The sequence below is a fragment of the Rutilus rutilus genome (genome assembly GCF_951802725.1).
Source record: "Rutilus rutilus genome assembly, chromosome: 25".
In the NCBI taxonomy this organism is placed as follows: domain Eukaryota; kingdom Metazoa; phylum Chordata; class Actinopteri; order Cypriniformes; family Leuciscidae; genus Rutilus; species Rutilus rutilus.
In genome coordinates, this window is record NC_140229.1 from 6624392 (window position 1) to 6647349 (window position 22958).

Genomic DNA, 22958 nt, shown 5'->3' on the forward strand with positions numbered 1-22958 from the left:
TGTCTCGCTTAAAATAAATCAACAAACGGCTGCAAAGCCTTTGTGACAGGGAAAAAAGGTATTAACAGCAGAGCCAGAAACCACTGCCACATCGCTTGAATGCTTCATTAAACTCTATTTATCTTATGAGAAAGAGAATGCAAGCATATTTTTCTATAAATTGAGCGAGACGGTTTGTAAATAGTAGTGCGCTTGCAGATGCCAATGCAAGTTTTACATTTTTTAAACATTTACTGTTAGGAGAACTTAGTAAAGTCAACATGAAACTGCATTCATAACCCATTTCACTTCTGTATTATGGCATCTCATATTGAAACAGGATATGCAATGGAAAGAAGCAGCCGTTACATACCAGAGCGAATGATGTGAATGTGAGTGTACATGGACCAGAGCGTGGGGGTTAGATGTCAAGTTCACCCTCCAGAGCATCTCTACATATTTCAGTGGTAATGCTGCTTTTTCAGATCTATTGTTCAGTATTTGCAATTATTGTTATAACCTCCGTGACATTAACCAGCATTAGGTTGCAGACGCAGATGCAAAAGTCTCTGCAGTGTAAGTGAGCTGAATTTTTGAAGAACGATTGTGAACAGAAAAAATTATTTATTTATTTTGAAAACGTACACTGATGAATTATGCACAATTAGGAAAACATACAATTCAATAGGGTTTATTTTAATTTCAGGTTGACTTTAGAGCCTTGAGTTTGGTGAATTACAAATAACAATGCTTCATTTAATATATATCTGAGTGGCTTGTCTCTTTCCTGTGTAGAACAGGAACACTCTAATGTAGCCTTCAAATGTAAACCCGTAATCCATAAGTGTGCTGCTAATCATTACTAAGAATGAGTTGATCGACGCTCATAAATCCGATTCAGTTCCAGTTCTGGAAATTTGATTTGCATATAAGGACATGTGACTCGTGGCTCAAGTTGAATGTTTCTTTATCAACAGTGTGGATGGTTTCAATATCTGAGTCATCATTTTTCTACTCCCCAAACGCCATTCAAAACATGCTATTTTGCTGAAATTCTTAATAGCCCATATAAATTATGCTGACCCAAATACAAATTCCAACATTTAATTGAAGCGTGTAAAAAAACATGCTCTTCGTTTACAATTAATAGCTTGACGCACACTGAACATCTGCAACAGCTCAAGCACAAACTTTCAACCCAGCATGAGAAATAAAAATACATTGTTGAAGTAAAAAAAAAAACAAAACTGCAAATATATGATGCATGAATGAATAGTTTGCAGAATAATTATAAATTCTGTGATCGTTTACTTATTATCACGCTGTTTCAAACTTGTGTGATTTTCTTAAGCAGAATATACTGGGAAATATATGAAATTCGTGGAAAAATCCTTCATTTGTGAGTCAAATGGGTTTTGGAGTGACTTGAGGGTGAGTAAATGATGACAGAATTTTCACTTTTCAGTGAACTATCCATTTTAATGCATCACTGGCAAACAACAGAATAAAAGATGACATTTAAATTAAAGAATGAGTTTTTTTTCATGAATTTTTACTCATGAATTTTGATCTATTCTTAGCACAGCTGTTTGGAAAGCATTCATATATACAAAATAAAAGCCTGCTTTGTTCCTCATTGTTCCTTGGAAATTGGAAATGTATGGCTCAAACATGTTAATTTTCTTCTGGGTTCAGTTTTTGTCAATGTTCCCTTCCATTGTTGCAGTCACTTGAAAGTTGTATCCTGCAGATGTTTTCCTGACCTATTCAAAAGGCATCAAAGCTGAACATGATCTCTCAAGTACAACAGGATCTGTAATACTGATGCTTCTAATGTATCTGAAAAACTAATTAAGATGTTAATGAATAATTTACAGAATCATTTTTACTAACAAAGTAGGTATTAGAATATGGCTACTTTATTTACCAAAGAATTGTCAACAGACTGCCGAATAGTCTTCAATTATTTAATGGTCTATCATCAGTTATTCTGTTTGAAGACACCATTAGCTCATGTTGATGTGTATATATTTCTCAGTTGTTCAAATCACTATGTATTCCATGGATATATATATATTTTTTATTCAAATGTTTATCATTTGTATCCGATTTGCTTCGTCAGTGTCTCTGGTTCTTTTGCTCTGACTCTCTTTGGCGTTCTGTTAATTTGAAACAAAATAAAGAACATGGCAAGGTGATTCTGAAAGTTAACAAACCTAGAACTACTTCATAGACGTGCAGTTTTCGAAAATTAACACCTTTGAATGTTTGTCAACCAATCAGAATGAAGTGTGCAATACAGTCACTGCCATCTGCAGCCATTGCCAGTTGTAATAATCATGCTGCTCCTTTCTAATGCCTGGAAAATGTAGGTCTCAATTTTTGCCACCAGCATAACCAGCAGTTTTTCTTGTGCAAATCTCTTGGATCGACTCAGTCCTGGTAGAACTGTGGGTCCTCGGGGCCTGGGCGTGGAGGTGGACGAGAAGGGGGCGGGGCTCGCCCGGGCGGAGCTGCTTGAGGGGGCGGAGTCAAGGTGCTGGGTGATGAGGGCGGTGTGGGAGGAGGAGGAGGAGGCAGAGTCACATTGATACTCAGACTGGTAGAAGGAAGAGCTCTGGTTGGAGGTGGTGTGTAAGGGGGAGGGGTTATGGATGTTGGGGGCGGGGTTGATGGCAAAGGGGGCAGGGTGGAGGTGGGAGAGTGGGCGGAGCAGCGTGGGGTGGGCGGCAGGGTGCCCTGCGGGACAGGAGGGCATCTGCTATGGGGGAGGCTGTAGATGTGGCTGGAGGGGTTGTTGTAAAGCGGGTATCGAGGAGGTGGGCAGGATTTCATACGGGTGAATTTCATACAGCGACCCTAGAGAGTAAAAAATTTAAAAATCCATTTATAAAAGCTTTTATATGTTTTTACACTTGGGTGAAATTGTAGTTGTTGTTTCTTTTAAAGAAATGAATACTTTGATTCCCCAAGGACACATTAAATTGAGCAAAAGTCACAGTAAAACATTTATAATGTTACAAAATATTTCTATTCCGAATAAATGCTGTTCTTTTGAACTTTATATTCATAAAAGAATCTTGACCAAAAAAAATGCATGACGGTTTCCAGACTGGAGGAATGATGGTGAAAATTCAGCTTTGATCACAGGAATAAATTACATTTTAAAATTGTAATGATATTTCACAATATTAGTGTTTTTACTGTATTTTTTGATCAAATAAATGCAGCCTTGGTAAGCAGAAGAGCCTTTTCAAAAAAAAAAAATCTTTTGAACGGTAGCATATAATAGTTTCTGTTTTCTAACAATTTTCTGTTTTTGCACTATTACTATTCACAGCATGTTTTTAGTAGATCAAACTCTTATTTTAAAAGATCAAGGAAAAGAGTTTAAGAGTTTCTACTTGTTTGAAATCAGTTATTTTTTTGCCCACAGTATGGCTCTGAATAATAAAGATGCCATTCGTGAGATGAATATAGCCCAGTTTTGTGTAATATAATTTAGTGTAGTTAAATTTTGCTTTAAAGTATCAACAGAAGCTCTTGTTTCCATGTGAAGATGCAAAGCAGGCTTTAATTTAAAAGGCCATTTGATTTCTGTCCAGCGTTTTTGTTCTATTTACCACAGCAGATCAGACACCCTAAACCCCCCCCTCTGTGCATTCCTCTGAGGGAAAGGGGAGGGTGGTTGATGCTTTAAGCAGACTATGGTGCATTCCTTTAGGCAGGAGGAATATTAGCAGACTGGTCCTATTGGTCTGAACCAATGCCAGAGTCCTGAGTACTTTCACTCTGCCTCTGTTTCTGACTGCACTTATTGCTAACAGCTGGCCTCCTTTCATCCTCAATATACCTCACATTGGTTTTCACGTGATCCTCACAATCTGCCTGCAACATTTGAAACAAGAATAGATTCTGGAATAACCCAGAGGTCTGCTTTTCTGGGCATTAACTACTATTACCTCCTTATGTGGAAACAGATTCAGCCTTTTAATGTAGTGTTTTTCTAACTTAAAAAAAATTGTCAGACATAAGCACAGCTGAGTATATATATATTAGGGGTGTCACGATTCAGTACATATCACGATACTGAACTCATGATATGATAAAAAATGTGCTGTTGATTAAAATGCTAAATTTTATATTACATTGTGGGTGTAAATGCAAAGGCTTGGACTTGGCCTGGTAACCCAATGCACAGGACAATGGTGACACCAGAATCAAAATATTGATGATTCTGAAGCTGAAAATAAAATTATTTAAGACGAATATGCTCGCAATCTGTCACTGACTAGATATATTTAAAATAATGTAGGCCATTTTTTACTGGTAACATAAGACATTTGGCACTATCAGGACCCACAAATATTCCCCCATTGTATTATACATTATATTCAACATTATGTATAGTAGTTAGTATTATGTACTGTAGTAGTAGTATGTAGTACTGACACTAAAAGTCACAAACTGACTAAATATCTGCAATTTTATGGAGCATTTGTGTAATGCATGACACTATTTATCACCTTCTCTCCAGGCTGAGGTCTCATCACGGATACACGGTCATATCCTCTCCTAAGCCAAACCCACAGGGCATCCAGTTTCCCCTGAAAGATTCAAACACAACAGTGGTTCAAGGAGATCAACACTTCACAGCGTGCTGCTGGGAAATTCAAGCTGCAAAACACACGTCATCAACAAAGCAAAAGTGATTGTCAGGGTAATCTGTAACTGACTACCCAGAGCCGTGCAGAGAGACATAGGACCAAGGTACTTCTGTTACATTCATTTTATGCAGTGTAAATTGACAAGTTTCTAAGTTTCTAATTTCCTGTCTGAATCAGAGCGATAAAATAATTGGAACAGCAATGAAAAAAGAAATGCATGTTCCTAAAATTGGACCATCTAATTGATAGAATTTCACCTGTTACTTTTCTCAGATATTGAAGACTAGGAGTGCCGCACAAATAAATCAAGTATCAATGTATTTAATAATAATAAAATGTTACTTTCAAATAGATAAATAAACAATTAAATTGATAAATCTTCAACAACATTTGCCTTTGTTGGTGGCCAGTTGTGGGTCCAGTTGCATTTTTTTTTTTCAACTTGATTAACAAGTAGATAATGCAAATTGATTAAGAAAAGCAACTGGAAATCATTTAAAATAATTAAAATTCTATGCATCATTTTGTTTTTATTTATTATTTATTGTTACATTTAACTACCATTTTAATTCGTGAATTATGTGAACATCTGTGAACATTTTTAAATGAAAAATAATCTATACATTGATAACTGATTCCTTCATTTTATTTTTATGTGGCAATTCTAGCCACTTGGTAATAATTGGATTATGATTTTTGTATTTTGTGGCAATTCCATTGAGATTGCTGGGATGGATTTCCATTTAGAAGTCAGCTACAAATCATTAGACTTGGTTTTTAGTAAACAAATGTCTCCAATGTGACAAAACATCCAAAATATTTTAATATAGCTCAATAGAGGATTGGCTGTTGGAACCACCAATAACTCCCTGAGGTACAGTAAATAATTTTCTCTTAGAAAACAGTTATTAGTAACATTTGCCTCACGCTGCCCTGGATAACATCTCTTGAAGAGTTGTGGGCTTCAATGGAGACTAAACGGAGAGCGAATTTCATGCAGAATCACACACACTGAAGTTTGTCTTAATTTTTCTCAACCTGTATGTGTGTTTAATCTCTGCCTCTCAGAGTGGATTGTCACCCAACATAATCCTGAGGAAAGAAGGTGGAAGAGAAAGAGAAAAGGAGTTTGTTTTGTTGGGAAATGGACCAGCTCTGCAAAGCTCATCTCTCTTGGGTCAGCTCGGTTCAGCGTCTGGTTTATATTATTTCCCCTTCCATCTGACAGAGACATTATGAAACAATGCATGAGCCGCTTCCCGGACTGGCCGAGGCCACCACAACAGCACGCCGCTTCTTCTGAGTTCCTTCCAGTCTTCCATACCCTGGCCACGTCATTCGTTGTCCACCAGATGAGCATAACGCAAGCATGACACTGTACTGGGTCATCCATAGCTGTTGTGTAATGTGTTTTTGTGAGGACACACTGGGATTTGAACATTTTTTGGCTTCGTAAAAGTTACCTTTTACAATGCCATCCCTGGCCAGTTGGTTTAGACCAATATGAATTTTAATTCTGGTCCAAGCTGATTAGAGCTGCTTTGGTTCTGGTCACTGGTTGGCCAGTAATGCAGTGCTGTTCACCAGCAAAACATGGTGAATGAAGAATTTCAGTTTCATATAAAAATAAAATAAAAATAGTACTATATACTGTCATTTTTTTGTGAATTAATTCATCTGTTGGTGTAAAAAGTAAAAAACTTCGGTCCGAATGCAATGATCCAATGTTGTACCTGCCTGTCAACGTATTTATTTTCCATACCTCCGCGCACCTGCTCGCGCAGACATTACACATCATCAGCGCGTTACATGCTATGCATAGACAGACGCGTCACCGAGCACTTAAACCGAAACAGCATCCGCTTTTTACAGTTCCTCCTCAACCAAATCATCGAGCTTATGCTGCGTTCACGCCATGTTGTAACTATGATTATGATTATCTACTTTGAGAGTTCACTTTGTCTCTCGTCTCGTGGTGGTTTGAAGACTCTGCTGTGCGCGTTCATACGTTTTGAAGGAGGTCTGGCTTTAACCTACTTTTAATTTGACAAACAAAACCTTTGGCTAGATCTACCTTGATAGGGGAGTACCACTTCTGAGGGGAGATAGGTTTTCGCATGCCGTTGTTTAGGGTCCGTGTGGTGGGAAACTCAAACTCTTGCTCAGGCATCTTCACCCGTGCATTCTTGGCCTTCTCCAGTTTGGCTCCTTCATCAGTGGATCCCTTATCTCCCCAGCGCACCTGGAGTTGTGATGGACACACACACACACACACACACACACACACACACACACACTCGTATCACTGCAGTGGACCGCAGCGAATGCAAGCTGTTCTTTTCTTTCCAAACATCCTTGACTTACTTCCATCCTTTTGATGCCACCAACTCCTCTCCCACCGTAGTACGAAGCATCCACTGTTGGCCACTTCTTCTTTGGGTAGCCTTCATCCTCTTCATCCTTTAGAGAAAGACATTCTTATTAAAAATTGACGTGAATTATGAGAAATGTTGAACAGAACTTGATTGATTGGATTGTGAAAATGCATCTCTGTGTAAACAAATAGTAATTAGTAAATAAATAGTTGATTTTAATTCCATGTTAACTTCTGCTAACTTAAAAATTGTCATTGGCAATTTAAAACATCTACATGATGAATATAGTGAAATATTTGCCATTACTTAAAAAAATTCAGTGAAAGATGATAGAAATTTTTTTTTGCATAGATAATGGTGTAGTTACATCATCTAGCAGCCGGGGCTGACTGGCTTATGCTAACCAGCCAAACTGACCCAGTTATTAGGCATTAAAGAGATCATTTGAAGTGTTTGGAAGAGCCAATTACAAATGAATGCATGCTTTGTTTGATTTGATTATGCAAAGGGCGCAACAAGAACAAAGAAATTATTTATTCTCATGAACTGAAATACACTGAGTTCAAAACCATGTAAAAGTAATCCTTTCCAAGCACCCCAGGAAATGATGTCAGCCTATACCTTCCTGTCATCTGAATTTCTTGGCTCATAAGAAATCAGACAGAATTGAATTTCCATATGTTCTCTTGCAGTCTGACTGCAACTGTTTTAATGAGCTCAGGAGGACGAACTCTCAGAAAAACTGTTTTCATATGTATTTATATATTACCCTAGATTACCTTCTGCTGAAACTTTTGGCACTGTCTTCAGGGTTTAAGAAAAATGTTTCATTTTTAAAATGATACATTTAAAATAATAAATAAACTATTTTCTAAATGTTGTTTTGGAAGAACTGTTGACTAAATGACTAATGGATGAAGCAAAGCATTTGGAAAAATTATTAAAATAAAGAAAGAAAGAAAGAAATCATAAAATTGTTATATTTTAAGTTATTATGTTAAGTTTGGGGTCAGTAAGATTTTTTTTTTTTTTTTTAAATACAGTCTTCAATTTGAATATATTTTAAAATGTAATTTGTTCCTGTGATCAAAGCTGAATTTTCAGCATCATTACTCCAGTCTTCAATGTCACATGATCCTTCAGAAATCATTCGAAAATGCTGATTTGCAGCTCAAAAAAACATTTCTGATTGTTATCAATGTTGAAACCAGTTAATATTTTTGTTTTTCCCAGATTTTTTTAATGAACAGAAAGTTCAAAAGAACAGAATTTTTAGAAATCGAAATATTTTATAACATTGTAAATGTATTCAATCTCACTATCTATCAATTCAATGCGGTCCTTGCTAAATATAAACATCATTCTTAGTAAATCTTAGAACAGTAGTTAATATATGTATGTGTGAATAGTTTTCAACCATCATGACCCATCCCTAGTACAGCACAGTTAAACTTTCTGAGATTAAAAGATATCCATTTTGCAGTGATGAGCCCTGAGAGCAGGAATAAGAGATCAGTTTATACTTCCACTGCAGACTGTTACCTCAGACACTGCAAGACCTGCTTTAAGCTTGTGGAATTTCCTGTTTTGAAGGAGAAATCTGAGACTTGGAAAGAGGAAGACGTACAACGTGTCCAGGTTGAAATGTGCTATGGACAATTAAATTGTTCTCAAAAATTCATAAACTTGAAGAGGTAGTAGGCTACAAAAATTCCTTAACAGTGGAACTGCTCTTTGTCATTTCATCTCCAGATGTTTACATGTATCCTAGTCCAAAAGGGGGGAAATCGTTAAAATTCATCAACATTACAGGGTGGATTTTATTTGAAAATTCGAGACCTTAAATCACATAATTTTCTGACGCTTTCTGTCTTTTGTCATTATCAGTTTGGCACCCGGGACCACATCTGTGAAAACTTTGCTGAGCAAATGTTTGGAACAAATGTCAGCTGGCGTCTCCTCACAAGCAAAACTCTCTGAAGAAATCTTGTTGGAGGAAAAAGGTTTCATGATGAGAATACACTGTGGCTCCCACCAAAACAGCAAGGCATATAGCATTGAAAATCTACATTCAATTTAAATGATTATTTGCTAGAATTCGACCTGTCTGTTTTGGCTCTCCAATCTAATTCGAGCTGTTCGAAATGTGACTTGAGAGCAAGAGGGGAAGAATTTCAGTGAATAATGTCTTAAATACAGATCACATGGCTTCAGACCAGTGTTATTTCAGTTCAAGTTTATTTTATTCAAGCAACAAAAATTATTCTTTTATGGTTTTAGATTTAGTTTAAATCTGCTTCAGATGACTAGCCCTATTGACTTCCACAGTATTCCAAAAAATACTATAGAAGTCAACGAGGCCCATCAACTGTTGGTTACTGACATTCATCAAAATATATTCTTTTGTGTTCAGCAGAAGAAAGAAACTCATACAGGTTTGGAACAACTTGAGGGTGAGTAAATGATGACAGAAGTTTCATTTTTGGGTAAACTTATCACTTTAGCAGCTCCAGTTACTATACATTTTGCATGTTAATAACAGCCTGGATAACTTCCTTCCTTTTTGATTTCCACAGAAGCAAGAAAGGTACATGGTTTCCATACGTCACGAGGGTGTGTACACCATTTAATGACACCATTTTCATTTTTGGATGAACTATCCCTCTAAAGTTACTAAATTACCCAACGTGCAGGTCTGGAGATGGACATAAAATCAGATTTTTCACACTGCACTCCAACTGCTGCCTGCAATTTGTGATCTTGACATCGTTCAGGACTCAAAAACATGGAAGAAAATCAAAACCAAAAGAAAGCATCTCTTACCGAACTGTCGTCCATCACGTGTGGCGGCGGCGGCTCATGGACGATCTGTTGCAAATGAAAAGAAACTGTTTTTTTTTACAGTCTTTCATGTCACGGGAATCATCTTTGAAGGAATGGAAATGAAATTTTAATGCAAGATGTCATTTTTAAAAACTTCTTTCTTTTTATCCCATCTCACTTCTTAGCAAGACTTTTTCCATGGCTCAAAATTTCACATTCATTTGCACTTCAGAAGAGACATCATAGGCTCAAAAACGGCTCGAAAACCACTTTTCAGCGCAGTAATGACTGGATTTTGGGCTCCGGTTGGGGTAACTTCTGAAAAAGAAAGCTGAGATGAGGGGCTTCAGTGCGAGACTTACCACGGTGCAACAGAGGGGCCAAAACCACCAGAGTGTGGCCATAGCGATCAGCAGCAGAAGTATCAGCAGCGCTATCGCCAAGAACGTTCCGTCGGTCTGATGGACAGAGCAGAAACACAGATCCAGGGGAGGTTTATGGTCCAAAGGAAATAAACATTGAATAATCTTCCTCATGCCACACTCAAACCCTTCTGGATGGGGTTCCACTTAAAAAGTTTGCGGTGTAATGGAGTTTAGGGAGAGAATATTAATAGGAATTTATGCAAGGAGCTTTTTAAAAACAGTATCTGGATCTCTGCGTGAGTGACTATGCCTGGAACTCTGTCTGAAGTTAAATATAGTATCTCACGAAACCTTTACAAAGCATTTCAGTCACATTTCACCACAAAATCAAAGAAAATAATTTGTATTCATGTTTGTTTATTTATATATTTATCTTCAGGTTTTCAGGTGAAATGTGACATGTTCAACACCTTAACAATGGTGTTCAATCAATTCACATGCTTTTGGGCCTCTGTCTCGTAGCAAATCTGCTGCAATCTACCAGTGTACTGTTGGAAAGGCACCCCACCAGAGGAGCGTTGGATTTTAGAGAGGGCAAGAAGGACAGGATATACTGACTGTGTTCAGAGGGTAGACTGAAGATGGAGCTGAGCTAGAGGAACTGCCCAGTGTAGTGGTACTGGGAGTGGCTCTGCCCAGTGTAACAGTGGTAGTGGGCTTGACACTGCTGCCCTGCAGGGTTACTGTACTCACACAGCTGACGGTCGTGATGGTCACAGAACTGGAGATAAAACTCAGGCCGTTGTTCATACTGACATGGAGGGAGGCAGACCTATGAATGAAAAAGAGAGACAAAAATGTCTGACTTGTTTTGTTCTTCTTTTTTCAAGTTCTTTTATGAAATATTTAGCGTTCATATTTAAATACATTCTGCATTTTTCCACACGTACACTGTAAAAAGTGTCAGTTGACTTAACTAAAAAAAAATTAGGAAACCGTTGCCTTAAAATTATCAAGTAAACAAGCTTCATGCTTAATCAAAAAAATTCTTAATCCTGGGGTGGTAAAACTTTATAATAACTTTCATTATTAAATCATTAATAAACATTATATAATGCTTAACGGATCATTAGTTAATAGATATTCAAATAGCTATGAAAAAGTGCTTGTTAATGTTTACTAAAACGTACTAAGGTACTAAATGTATTATAAAGTTAAAAATGCTCCACTTGTTATGATATTACACTTACAGTAAAAGACGTAATTCTGTGAAATATTATTAAAATTTGAAATGTGTCCTCTATTTGAAGATGTTTTAAAACGTGATTTTATTTCTGTGATCAAAGCTGAATTTTCAGCATCATTACTCTACTGTACAGTAGGCTACATATAAAATTATGAAGATGTTTTACAATGCTTCATAAGCTAAAAAGCCTGGAATAAGAATGCATTTGAGAGAGCTGGGCGTCTTTCTGTCCTGTGTCTGAATTTGTTTCTTGGCTTGTGTGTTTCTCTTTCCATTCTAGCTTTATTTGCTTCGGCTGAAGAAAGAGTTTCCAGCAACACTTACGTTCCCTCCTCCTTCAGTACAGGCGCTGGGCAGAGCAGGTACGTGTCTTCAACTACCAGAGGCCTCTTCACTGGAGAATAACAACACACAGGACAAGAAGCAGCTTGGCAAGTGCCCTTAGGATTGAGCTCAGTGATTCTGTTTCATTTTACCATGTATTTGTGGATCATTTTACAGCAGCTCAACATATAAACCAGTCTAACAAAACTACAAAACTAGTTTCATACCGTTCAAAAGTTTGGGGTCAATAAGATTCCTTTTTTATTTAAAGAAATTAATACTTTTATTGAGCAAGGATGCATTGAATATATCAAAAGCTTCAGTAAAGACATTTATAATGTTATTTATAAAAAAAAATTTTCTTCAAAATACTGTTATTTAGAAACTTTCAATTCATCAAAGAATCCTGAGAAAATATATACTTATTTTCCAAAAAAATATTAAGCTGCACAACTGTTTTGAAAAGTGATAATAATGTTACTTGAGCACTAAATCAGTATATTATAATTATTTCTGAAAAGATCATATAAGGAGCCCCTAAAGGAACATGGTGATGAAAAAAAAAATTAGATTGGAGGAAAAATAATGTCAATGCTTTAGCGTTTTCTCGCAAAATGTTTTGCATTCCCCGGAGAAACTTTGCGCTCGCTCACAAAACTTTTGAAAAAATATGTTTTTTTTCCACAACCATGTTCCTTTAGGGGCTCCGTAATCATGTGACACTGTAAAAAAAAATCTTACCCCAAACTTATGAATGTCCACAAAAAATAACATTACTTATTGCTGTTTTTAATAAACAAATTCATAATAAACTAGATGTTGATAGTGCTTAATGCAGAACTCAACACCAAGATGATACAGTGATCTGGTTGGTTGCCAGGGTGTTACTAGTGATCACTGGGTGGTGACTCCCTGTCTCAAGTCAGAAGTGTTCACACTCAAGTCTCTATATTTTGTTCTGTAGATATGCCTCAAATCCCTGTTGAATTGTAAGTCTATGGGGTTGTTTTGCTCATTTCCTCGTAATAGCACCTCTTCTCAATAAACCGCATGCTTTGAGGTATTATTCATGCCTATAGCACAGACAGTGCAAGACGAGTTATTTGAGGACCTTTGAAAAGCCCCTAACCCTACGTATAAGTGATGGAGATGCTTGCCTTAGCAATTACCACTTATAATTATTTTCAGAAGAAAAACACTGAAGCTGCATTGCATATCTTTACCATTGAGGTTCAGCCTACAACTGAAGGGCAGAATTTTTCATCCTCTTGACATTTTCCACATGAAAAATGAGAAACTGGAAAATGTTTGACTCCAAAGCCTCATTTACCCTGGCCGAGAATCGCACTGGTGAGATGGGCCCTGCATTCCCCTGTGCCATCTGATATTCTTTAAGTAAAACAGCAGCTGAGAGAGAAGGATAGAAGCTCAGAGCTCAGAAATCATTAAGACATCAACACCGCAGCAGACCAATTTCTAGCCATTCACTTCCAAGATAAATCCAGCGTTCCAGGCGCTGTGCGTTGAGCCATTTTATTAGTTACCAAATGTAACAGTTATGCAAGAGCCATACGATGGGGAGTATAATTTACGACATACCCTAAAATAATTAAATTTGTTCACCTGTATGGTTTTTGTGACATTGGTCTAACTCTACACATGTTAATCAAACCAATACATACACAAAACAATTAAAAACATCTAATATCCCAAACCAAAAGTCCTGGTAATATTTTCCATGGTGTGTTTTTTAATGGTGTGTAGATGTGTGTTTGTTGCACATGTGGTTTGCGTTCAAGGCAAGTCTTGTGATTTACAAGTATTGCGGCCAACCTTTCTCGAGACCATTGCAGAAAACACGGCAGCCATACTGACATTTGGATTCAATTGGCTTCTTTATCATTACAAAAGACAAAAACAAAGCTGTCTGCATTGCCACATGCATGAAGACAATGCTTATTTAGATCATTTGGGTTAGCAGCTAATGCTAACACAGGATGGCCTATTAATAATTCAGCAGCTCACAGCTAGCAATGCAAGGAACAGGAATCCGTCTGTGCTGTTTTTCACTTACTCACGGTGAGGGTGTTGTTGATACGGAAGCTGCAAAGGATTCTGCTCACATCGCGGGCGTGAAGGAATCCGTTCCCTTGAACCACCACCTCAAAGGATTCTGGGACGGGAGGAAACACATTGTGTTTTATGTTATATACATGTCTCCTGAACAAAAAAAAAAAAAAAAACTTTTTAATCCAATATATAAGTTCATATAAAAGTTCAGATTTCATGTGGTGTTTTCCAGTTGTATATGTAAAAAACAAGATAGATATATATATATGATTTTTGTTGCCTGTCTGAACTAGGTCTTTGCTTCAGGCCTGACGTAAGTTTACCTCCTGCACAAATACTCGAGGGCTCCACGGCGAGGATCTCTATACAGGATCTCTTCAGAATCTGAGGCAAGAAAAAATGTATGCATTTAAGTTTGAATGTTTTGCATGTCATAGTCAATTTATTGTAGAGACATCCACCAATTTTGACAACTTACTCTAAGTTTTACTTGTGTGATATAAAGGCTCTGTGCCCAAACCTAGTGAGCTGGCTTTCTCTCTAGTGCATACAGTATGCACCATTCTAAAGCACTGCGCACTGTCCGTGTGACATCATTTTCATCATCGGGAGTGTCTTTCCGCATGCAGCCCAATTTTTTTGTGGCCGTGCGGATGGTGCACGTACAACAGCGCATATGTGAGTGACTTCAGTGCTTGAAAACAAAGTCCTCTAGACTTCACGGCCAAAGGAGTGTACTTTGAAAGGCTCGCTCAACTGTGCACGAGATGGAGCGGAACATGGAAAATAAAGTATACCCGGGCCTTAACTCATGCAAACTCATAAATGACTGATTGTAGTGCTCTACACGGGCAGCTAATATGCGTCAACTCACAATGGATTTCAATAGAGTTTATCTTTGGCAATTGTGGTTTTTATGTGCGCTGAAAAAAAAAAAAGGAGGAAGCGAAAGAGGAGAATATGGACGCAGTCATGGACAGAAAACAGAGGCCAGCTTGGCATGCTAATCTTGCAAATGGAGCTTGAGGTAGTTTTAAGTTTTAGCGCCATGTCACGTTGATAATTTTATTGGCTAGTCAGTAGACGTAGGTCGTAGCAGCAAACACACTGTGATATGATCATGCTACATTTCTGACACTGTCAGAAAATGATGGTCGCAAGACCGTGACAACGGCAGAACCTCTCACACTGTACGACGTAGCAACACTGTTTAGGAGCCACGACCACAGAAATCGCCACGGTTGGTCATCTTTCGTCTGGGACAGCCCAAAATCGTACAATGTGTATCGGCATGTGTACCAGTGCTTTTTTGATTAGCTAACGATTAGATACTCTAAATAAGATTGAACTATTTTTTAAAAGATAATTTTTTTTCCCACTGAGTCGCATTATCAAATTGCCTTTTCAGTGAATGATAAATGCAACGCTGCCTTAAAATTTGGCTAAAAGACACCATGCTTTTTGTCTCAAAAGTGCACATTTGATAACATAAAATGCTGCCTAGGCAGCTCACAAGGTTTTGGAACAGCTATTTAGATGCATCAATAAAATGATGAAAAGAAAGATGTGAGAGTAGCTGTGACTGAGTTTAATTAATTCACTCACTGAATCAATGACCCCTTGCAGTGCTTCAAAGCCATCATTAACAGGAAAGACGTGATCTTCGCTGTCGGCTATTGTTGCCAGCTGTGACCGAATGAGAAATCATGAAAATTATTCTTTCGTTCTTACATTGTACATCAGTTGCTGAAAAATCCAGATCGTGGTGACCTGCTCACAGTGAAGGGGCAAATCATTTTGTCACCTTACCTGGGTTTCATTAAAGTCCTTCACGCCAACACAATACACAGAAGCTCCCAGCTGACGTGAGCGACCGGCCTGCCATTTCATCAGATCAAGGACAGGGTTCAAAAAGATGTGTTGGGTTGCATATATTCAATTAGAGCCAGCACATGTGAAGTATCAAACTATGCAAATATTATCTAGATAATAGGCTAAAAGAGACAGTCTGAGAGAAAGAAGGTCCAAGGTTCAGTTTATTTTATAAATAGGCCTAGCTGCTGCCTCACGGGTAAAGTCAGGGCTAAAGGCTGTTGGTGCTAAATAGATTTTTTTCATGCTCGGGGGAGAAATAAAGGAAAATATGACAGGATCTAAGGTGTAAGGTCTCACCTCTCTGGCTGCCAAGTCAAATTCATTCTCGCGCAATTCTCCATCTGTCAGAGCAATGATGACACTCGCTGTGCGGTATCCTAACAAAGAAAGAGAGAATCTATAATGGTATAGAACCCAGCAAACACAGAACGTTGGCACAAAGTACCCAACCTTCTTACTACGTTGTGTGGTGAAGGTTGTTACAGCGTTGTCACAATGTTGACATTGAAACACCGTTCAGGGCCATTGCTTAAGGTTGTGCCAAGGGTGTCTGGACAACCACTGGACGACATGTTGTCACTGCCGTGAAGCGCGAATCAGCCTTTTAAATTTCAACCGACCGTTGGGCTGTCTCATTCTTCATCGAGGATGAATACATGAGTATTGTGTTTAATTTACCTCAGCTAAATAAGATACGTAATTATTCAAACACAACTTCCCCGTCTAATGTGACATTTCTGTCTAACTGAAGGGACAGAATAACATTAGCTGATAATTCATGGAGTTTGCGATGTTGTGTAAATTACAGTAGCACTAACGGCTTTCGAGTTCCCCTGTCTGCCATAACCCGGTTTTGTTTATTAAATGTTCTGATCTGCCTTTGCTTTTTATTTTTTATTTATTATACTTAAAAGAATTTTGTATATTCGTATATTTAGTTTTTTTTTCTTCTTTTTTTCACGTATTACTTTTGGAAGTGCAATTTTATTACCATATGCAGTTTTAATCAAATTGAATTAGCTAACCTTCTGTGTCATTTTTACTCTTCAAAGTGTACACTTGCAGGTGTTATCATTTCCTCTTAGGCCCATAAATAATAATAATGATAAACAATATTTAAAAAGTATGTAATTATCTAACATCTGACTAATTAAAAATTAACCACAAAACATAACATGCTAAATGGGGGATATCTAAATCTAGCATAAAAAAAAATTAATTGTCAGAACGTCGTATTGCAGTTGCTGCACGTAGACAAGCGACGTTGCCATAGTAGAAAAACAACGTGCCATAGACGTACTGGGAAGAACGTCCTAGAATGGTTCAGAGAGCAAATTATTCAATTACTTTTTGAATTTCTGACAGTAATTGCTAAGAGTAGCCTCAATCGTACTTTGGGGTTGGTCTCGCGCAACCATTGTCTTTTGGCAACCATATCGCATTTAGCTAACCGTCATCTGTCTTTAACAAGTTTTAAACTTTCTTTGTGATGGCTTAACAAAATAACATGATAATGACAGTAGCCTACTCATATTCTTTCGATGTACATCCGATACAAACCTCGTCAGGCGAAAGAACAAGCGAATGTGACATCTTTAAACATAGGCTACTTTGGTGCGGTCACACATTAGTAAAATTTCGTGGGGGAAAAAAGTTCCCCATTGGCAAAAATGTAGAAATGTATCAAAGCTTTTTTAGCGAGCGACATTTCCTGCTTGCGTCGATTCCAAGTGAAATTACTGTAGGCTACTTCGTAAATGTGCTAAATTGATACATCGGCTTAGTTTAACTTTTAAGGTTGTTGTAACGGCGTTAAAAAATGATATAGCCTAGTAAAGTAACATGAGGAAAGATGCCCCCTTAAGAACAATGTGCCTTCACTTTTAAACTGTAACCTATTTAGACATAAGTTTAGCATGTGAAGGATGATGATAAATCAGCCAATGTGTTATTATAGGAAATAAATAGAAACATTTGCTAATTTAGTTGTTATAGAACAAAATGTACAATTATTCAAAGAGGGCATTTTACCCCACTACGCCCCAAGGGTCTAATGTTAGGGTATTTCTTTTAAATCAAAATAAAAAATATAACTTTTACTCCACAAATCTAAAAACATTAATGTGTCCACAAATCCTTCATTGACAAGTAGACACAAAAAACTTTGATATTCAACATAATACAATGTCATAGATCACTATTTTCCAGAGACACAAATTTAGATAAATGAACCTTTCTACTGACTAAATAAAAAAAAGTCAAGTCAGTTACCAGAGGAATTTGATTCGTAACGTACCATCACCGGTTCCATAGTAGATCTGCTCGCTTGCCTAGAAAACCACACAATTTTTTTTAATAAACTGCGTTTGTTCTGATTTGTACTTTAGTGTATTTTGCAATAACCTCTTACCCTCTGAAAACCCTTGTGCATGAAGGTATCTCCACCTGGTAAGACATGCTGAAGTTCCTCCAGCCCAGCACGAATCTGATCCCTGAATATTAAGATTTGTAGCACTTTGACAGTTTTTCATGGCAATTTACTCAATTAAAAGTATTTATACTTCATGCATTGCTTACAGCCTTTTATTTAAACAAATAGTTAAAAAGATAGATACAATTCGTGTTAATTAACATTTTTATTTTTATTTTTATTTTTACCAGAGCCAAACCAATGGTAACCAGCATAAAGCCTGGACCAGCATGATTTGAATGCTGCCAGCTCTTCTTGATTTGTTGGATTAACACAAATAAAGCTGACAGACTCACAGCAAGTAAAGAGAGAGAACAAAGTCAAAAGCTTTTCAGCTAAAGAGATGTTGGCATTGGCAGTATGAAATCACAGCATGTGTTATAAACTCTTGCCTGTCTTCTGTAAGTTTCATCAGGATCCTTCCCTCCGTTGAAAAGACTATAAAGGACATGCGGAGCTGGGGGCTGAAGACAGAGCAGAATAGATCAAATTAATTTTTTATTCACAGACCATCATGCAGTTGTTGCCGACAAGCTGACATTAATAGGGTCTAGTAGGAGTTCCATTATAGCTATTCCTGCTATACAAGCTGGCATTATTCATTAAATTGGCTTTGCAGCCTTCTATTTATATACTATTTCTTGGACAGTGGCAACTCAAAATTGCATAAAGTGTGCAGTCTTTTAATTTTAAACACAATACAACAGCTACCTGAAACTTTAGGTTACATAACCGATTTTTTTAAAAATAAATACATTGCAGTAATGACACTAAGTGGATCACAAATAATACGGCATGCTGAGTTTCTGGAATCACCTGATGAACTTGTGTGCAAGGTGATCAACAAAGTAGTAGATCTCATTCCAGTGGTGCTGTACACTTCCAGACCTGAGAATGATGTCAAAGATGTTATGCATTAAGGGTTCAGTTTTAGGATTGCACAAAATAACAATGCAATCAACATTTCTTTTGTCATACAATTAAATGGACAATTAAGCAACACTAAAAATGAATGAATGAATTTCATTAGATAAAATGTCAAACTAAGAAGCATCTACAAACAAATACTGCAGGTGAAACTAATGTTTCTTCATATTTGCTCCATATTTTCTTCATATCATGACTAGTGTTTTGGTTTTATTGGACGTACAGTAGTATGATGTCAGTTACTCTTTTGTGGCGTTTTATCTTTTGTTCATTATTCCAAAACAAATGCCTTTTCTGAAATGTTTTTGCTTGAAAAGTGTGCCTCATCTTTTTTTTCTTTTCTTTTTTTTACGAATGCCACTTGTTATTTTGACGTCTGCAGTGACATTTATTTTGTCTTCCAAATACACTTTTTTCCCACTTTTTTCTAGGCCACTGCAAAAGAAAATAAACTACCAGGAAGGAAAAGCATTGAAAGTACAGAAATTAACACAAGCATGCAGGATGAATTTGGCTCAGTTTTTCAATGCAAGAGGTTATATCATCGAATGCAATCTTAGGTGTCATTTTATAAAAAAAGAAAAGAAAAAAACTTGTCATATTGGCATTGCAAGACCAGAGGTGATAGGTCTACATTTATGACTGCTGTCTGAGACATTACATCATCTGCCAAAGTAACATACCGACCCTACTTTGGAAACACCCAACTCTTTGGAAACCGTTTAGAAGTTCACATGATTGATTAAATCCACAAAAGGATTTAGGCTGCATAGTCACATGTTGTGGTGATTTCCCCAGAAATTACACACTCCTGATACCCTATTTAAGGATTATATCAAGATTCATTACACATTTGCATGGCAGCATGTCCCTGTCCAACTGTCATAAAAAGTAGTTTTAAAAAGCTTCTGACACAGAGAATGATATCTGAGCATCTAGTCGCTAAGTTCTTGTTAAGTGGGCTTCTTTAACGGCTCAGCTTGTGTAATAGCTCATCTGGCGGGGCAATTGTGGTGGAGACAAATAAAAAAAAAATGCTAAGCTTACGTAAGCGACGTTGAAGCCATCCAAAGTCAGCATAAGCTTTCCTCTGCGCACCTCCACCCCCACAAACACACCAGTGTTGCTAATTCAGTCTTGATCAATTCAACAGATGGTGATACACTTTTTTTTTTTAATGTGGACAGTCTAATATTGTCTCTAATTCTATTACTGTTCTATTTTTCTATGTATTTTTCTTTTCTTCTGGTATGAAGATATGGAATTGGAGCCTATATCAAACCATTCAAGACTCATACCTAAACCTCTCAATGCTTAAATTCAGGCAAAGACAAGAACCATGCAAGGCCAAGCATTTTAGAGAACTGAAAAAAAGATTGAATTCATTGTAGTATTCAAATTCAACCTTTTTTTTCTTTCTTTTTTTACAGTGGCCGTTATATGGATTTCTTGCAGATTCTCTGCAATAGCTTACCGACCTGTAGTTGAGGTCACTATCACCTTTAATGCTTTGCAAATAAGTTGTGGTTTGGTCTGAAACCATAAGCCAAGATGCAGATCCAGGCCAAGACTTTAAGTTTGAGACCCAGACCACAATTACTGTACATTTATACATTAAGCAGCTGCTTTTAGCCAAAATGACGTATAAAGCAATTTGTAAAAGAGCCAAAACCTTTTGTAATATACAATGGCTGTTTTTTTAGACATCTAGATTAGAAAGCAAATGAGTGAAGAGGTGATATGTAGAGAATATTCTATTACTGCAAACTTTATTTCAAACATAGTCATTCTCTTTTAAAACATATTTGAAATTTGGAACATTTTGACATGAGGAAAGTGAGTGTGAACCTTTTAATGCCCATATCTTGTTAGTGTCCAAAAAGCTGACTGTCTATTTTAATGAGTTAAAAAACAGAAAAATGTGTTTAATTTTTCAAAGTAAACCCAATACCAGCTTTTTTTTCAGTGTATGTGTTCACAACAATTCACTTTGTTTTCCTTTTTTTATCAAGAACTAATAATTATGGAAGACAAATATACTCATACTATTTCCGTTCTTGCATACAAAAGCAGACACTGTATCAAGGATGTCAATATAGAGTGTTTGAGTTGGAGGTTGTGATATTTTGAGATATATCACGCTAAAAAAAACACAGACGTAGAACTTTCAGCATATGAGCATTGTGCATTTGCAGTGTTCCAACAGGAAAATGAAACTTGGATTGTGAGCAATGACCTCATCAGATAAGAACCTATCAATAAAAAGACTTATCCAAAATCTGGGCTGTTGCCCTGCACAATGAAGGCATTGTTTTATTCTTCCTCCAAAGAGAAATCCAAATATTTAGATGCATATTACATTTGCCTAATGCACTCTATATCCATCACAGGGTGTGTGTTTTTCACATGTCTTTTCTCTGAGTTTATCTTTGCTTTTAAATGAAGAATGTTACTGGCATGACTAAACAATGGCATACTTTCTCTGTCTCTCCCTCCCCTCGGTCTCTTTCTCATCTCCATATCATTTGTGCTCAGATGCGAACTCTGATTCAAGACAGCTCTGAGGCTTTGGAACATCTGGCCCTGCTGGTGAAAAGGTTCAGCACATGAGGAACCCAAACAGTTCTAAACGCTCCACTCAAGAGAACCTTCAGGAGAGCTAGACGAAGGAAAATAATCCTTCACACCCAAAATATCCCACATAAATGAATTTGTAATTTTTTTTTTTTTTATGATCGCTTCAGGTCTTCTGTTGTTTATTTCTTTTCTTTATGTCTTTGCCAAGCTCTTGTCTCTAGTTGTCCTCTAGTTACTAAATTCATGGTAAATGGCATCCACAAAGTTATTAAAAATACAATACAAAAGCTACACTGCAGTGCAATTCTGTGCTTGAGGATTTTATCTGCATGTGATATGCTTTTGACCATGTCTAAATCACTGTTTTCATGCGTCACCCTCTTAGACGTCTCCGATATAAATTCATTATGCTGCACAGAATATAAATTCGAGGTAAATTACACATTCCAAAGACCTTCAGATTACAAGAGGTTTATGCCATACATATAGGAACATTCAAACCTAAAATGTCATGATTTGCATCATAGAGGGCATGAGAGACTATGATGCTTCAAGTTCAGACAGTCTGAATTGCTTGCTGATGTGTCTCTTTGGAGACATAATAACTATGGTTTCCTGCTTAATCTTTGGTTGTTTGTATGGATGATGAATTTATATTTATACAGCATCATATTCTCAGGTGTCATTACACTGCTTAAAGACACTCTCAAAGCTTATGGAAATGGAAACACTCACTTGTCCAGCACGAAGTAGAGGTCAAACCCTCCATAGCACGAGGACCCAGCCTCCCAGCGTTCATAGCTCTGTCCAGCACAGCAGCTGAGCCTCAGGATAAGCATCACAAACAAGCTTATGAGCAGCCTGTCACCTCCACGCCGGTCCATGGACATTATTCCAGGTTGATAACGGCAGCCTTGCACAAGTCAATGGCACTTCCCAGCAAACCCTCAAAGCAAGACATCCAACTTTGATGGAGATGATTTACTCTGCAGCCTCTTTTGCCTGTGATCCATCCAGGTTGGAGCAGGTCTGGAGTCCTGGAGCTGCAGTCAGATCCTGAGGAGCCTGAATCACTCCCTCACGCTCAAATAACTCTAATACTGCTGTGCTGCTGCCACAGATGTGTTTCAGGCTTCTTGAAGTGCTGGCCCTCATGTGCCCCTGAGACATACAGTTTGTTGACAGTGACTTGAGTTAGTTTGAATTCTTCGTGAAATAATTTGATTAGGTCTGGTGATGTCTGGATCTCTGTGAAAATGG

At 37.3% G+C, this 22958-nt stretch overlaps 1 protein-coding gene across 2 annotated transcripts; it reads right to left on the reverse strand.

Annotated features, from left to right (window-relative positions):
* Positions 1 to 1068: 1068 nt before the first annotated feature.
* Positions 1069 to 22956, reverse strand: antxr1b (ANTXR cell adhesion molecule 1b). 2 transcript variants are annotated; one of them, XM_084401381.1, is made up of 18 exons: positions 22434 to 22956; positions 19011 to 19082; positions 18587 to 18658; positions 18135 to 18216; positions 18021 to 18054; positions 16022 to 16101; positions 15659 to 15727; positions 15455 to 15535; positions 14173 to 14233; positions 13854 to 13952; positions 11780 to 11849; positions 10963 to 11041; positions 10207 to 10302; positions 9845 to 9889; positions 7011 to 7106; positions 6721 to 6888; positions 4506 to 4586; positions 1069 to 2838 (listed from the first exon to the last, which is right to left on the reverse strand). In XM_084401381.1, the coding sequence occupies exons 1-18, from the start codon at positions 22586 to 22588 to the stop codon at positions 2413 to 2415; spliced, it is 1866 nt and encodes a 621-aa protein (XP_084257507.1). In that variant the 5' UTR covers positions 22589 to 22956; the 3' UTR covers positions 1069 to 2412. The 2 variants fall into 2 exon arrangements, with proteins under 2 accessions (XP_084257507.1, XP_084257506.1); XM_084401380.1 differs by having other exon boundaries at positions 10828 to 11041.
* Between the last annotated feature and the right edge of the window lie 2 nt (positions 22957 to 22958).

Coding starts and splice junctions, on each gene's coding strand:
- antxr1b (XM_084401380.1), bottom strand. CDS start 22,588: ATGTCCATGGACCGGCGTGGAGGTGACAGGCTGCTCATAAGCTTGTTT. Junction 19,083..22,433: donor CTCTACTTCGTGCTGGACAA/GTGAGTGTTTCC, acceptor CATCATTCTCAG/GTCTGGAAGTGTACAGCACC. Junction 18,055..18,134: donor TGCACAAGGGTTTTCAGAGG/GTAAGAGGTTAT, acceptor GTGGTTTTCTAG/GCAAGCGAGCAGATCTACTA.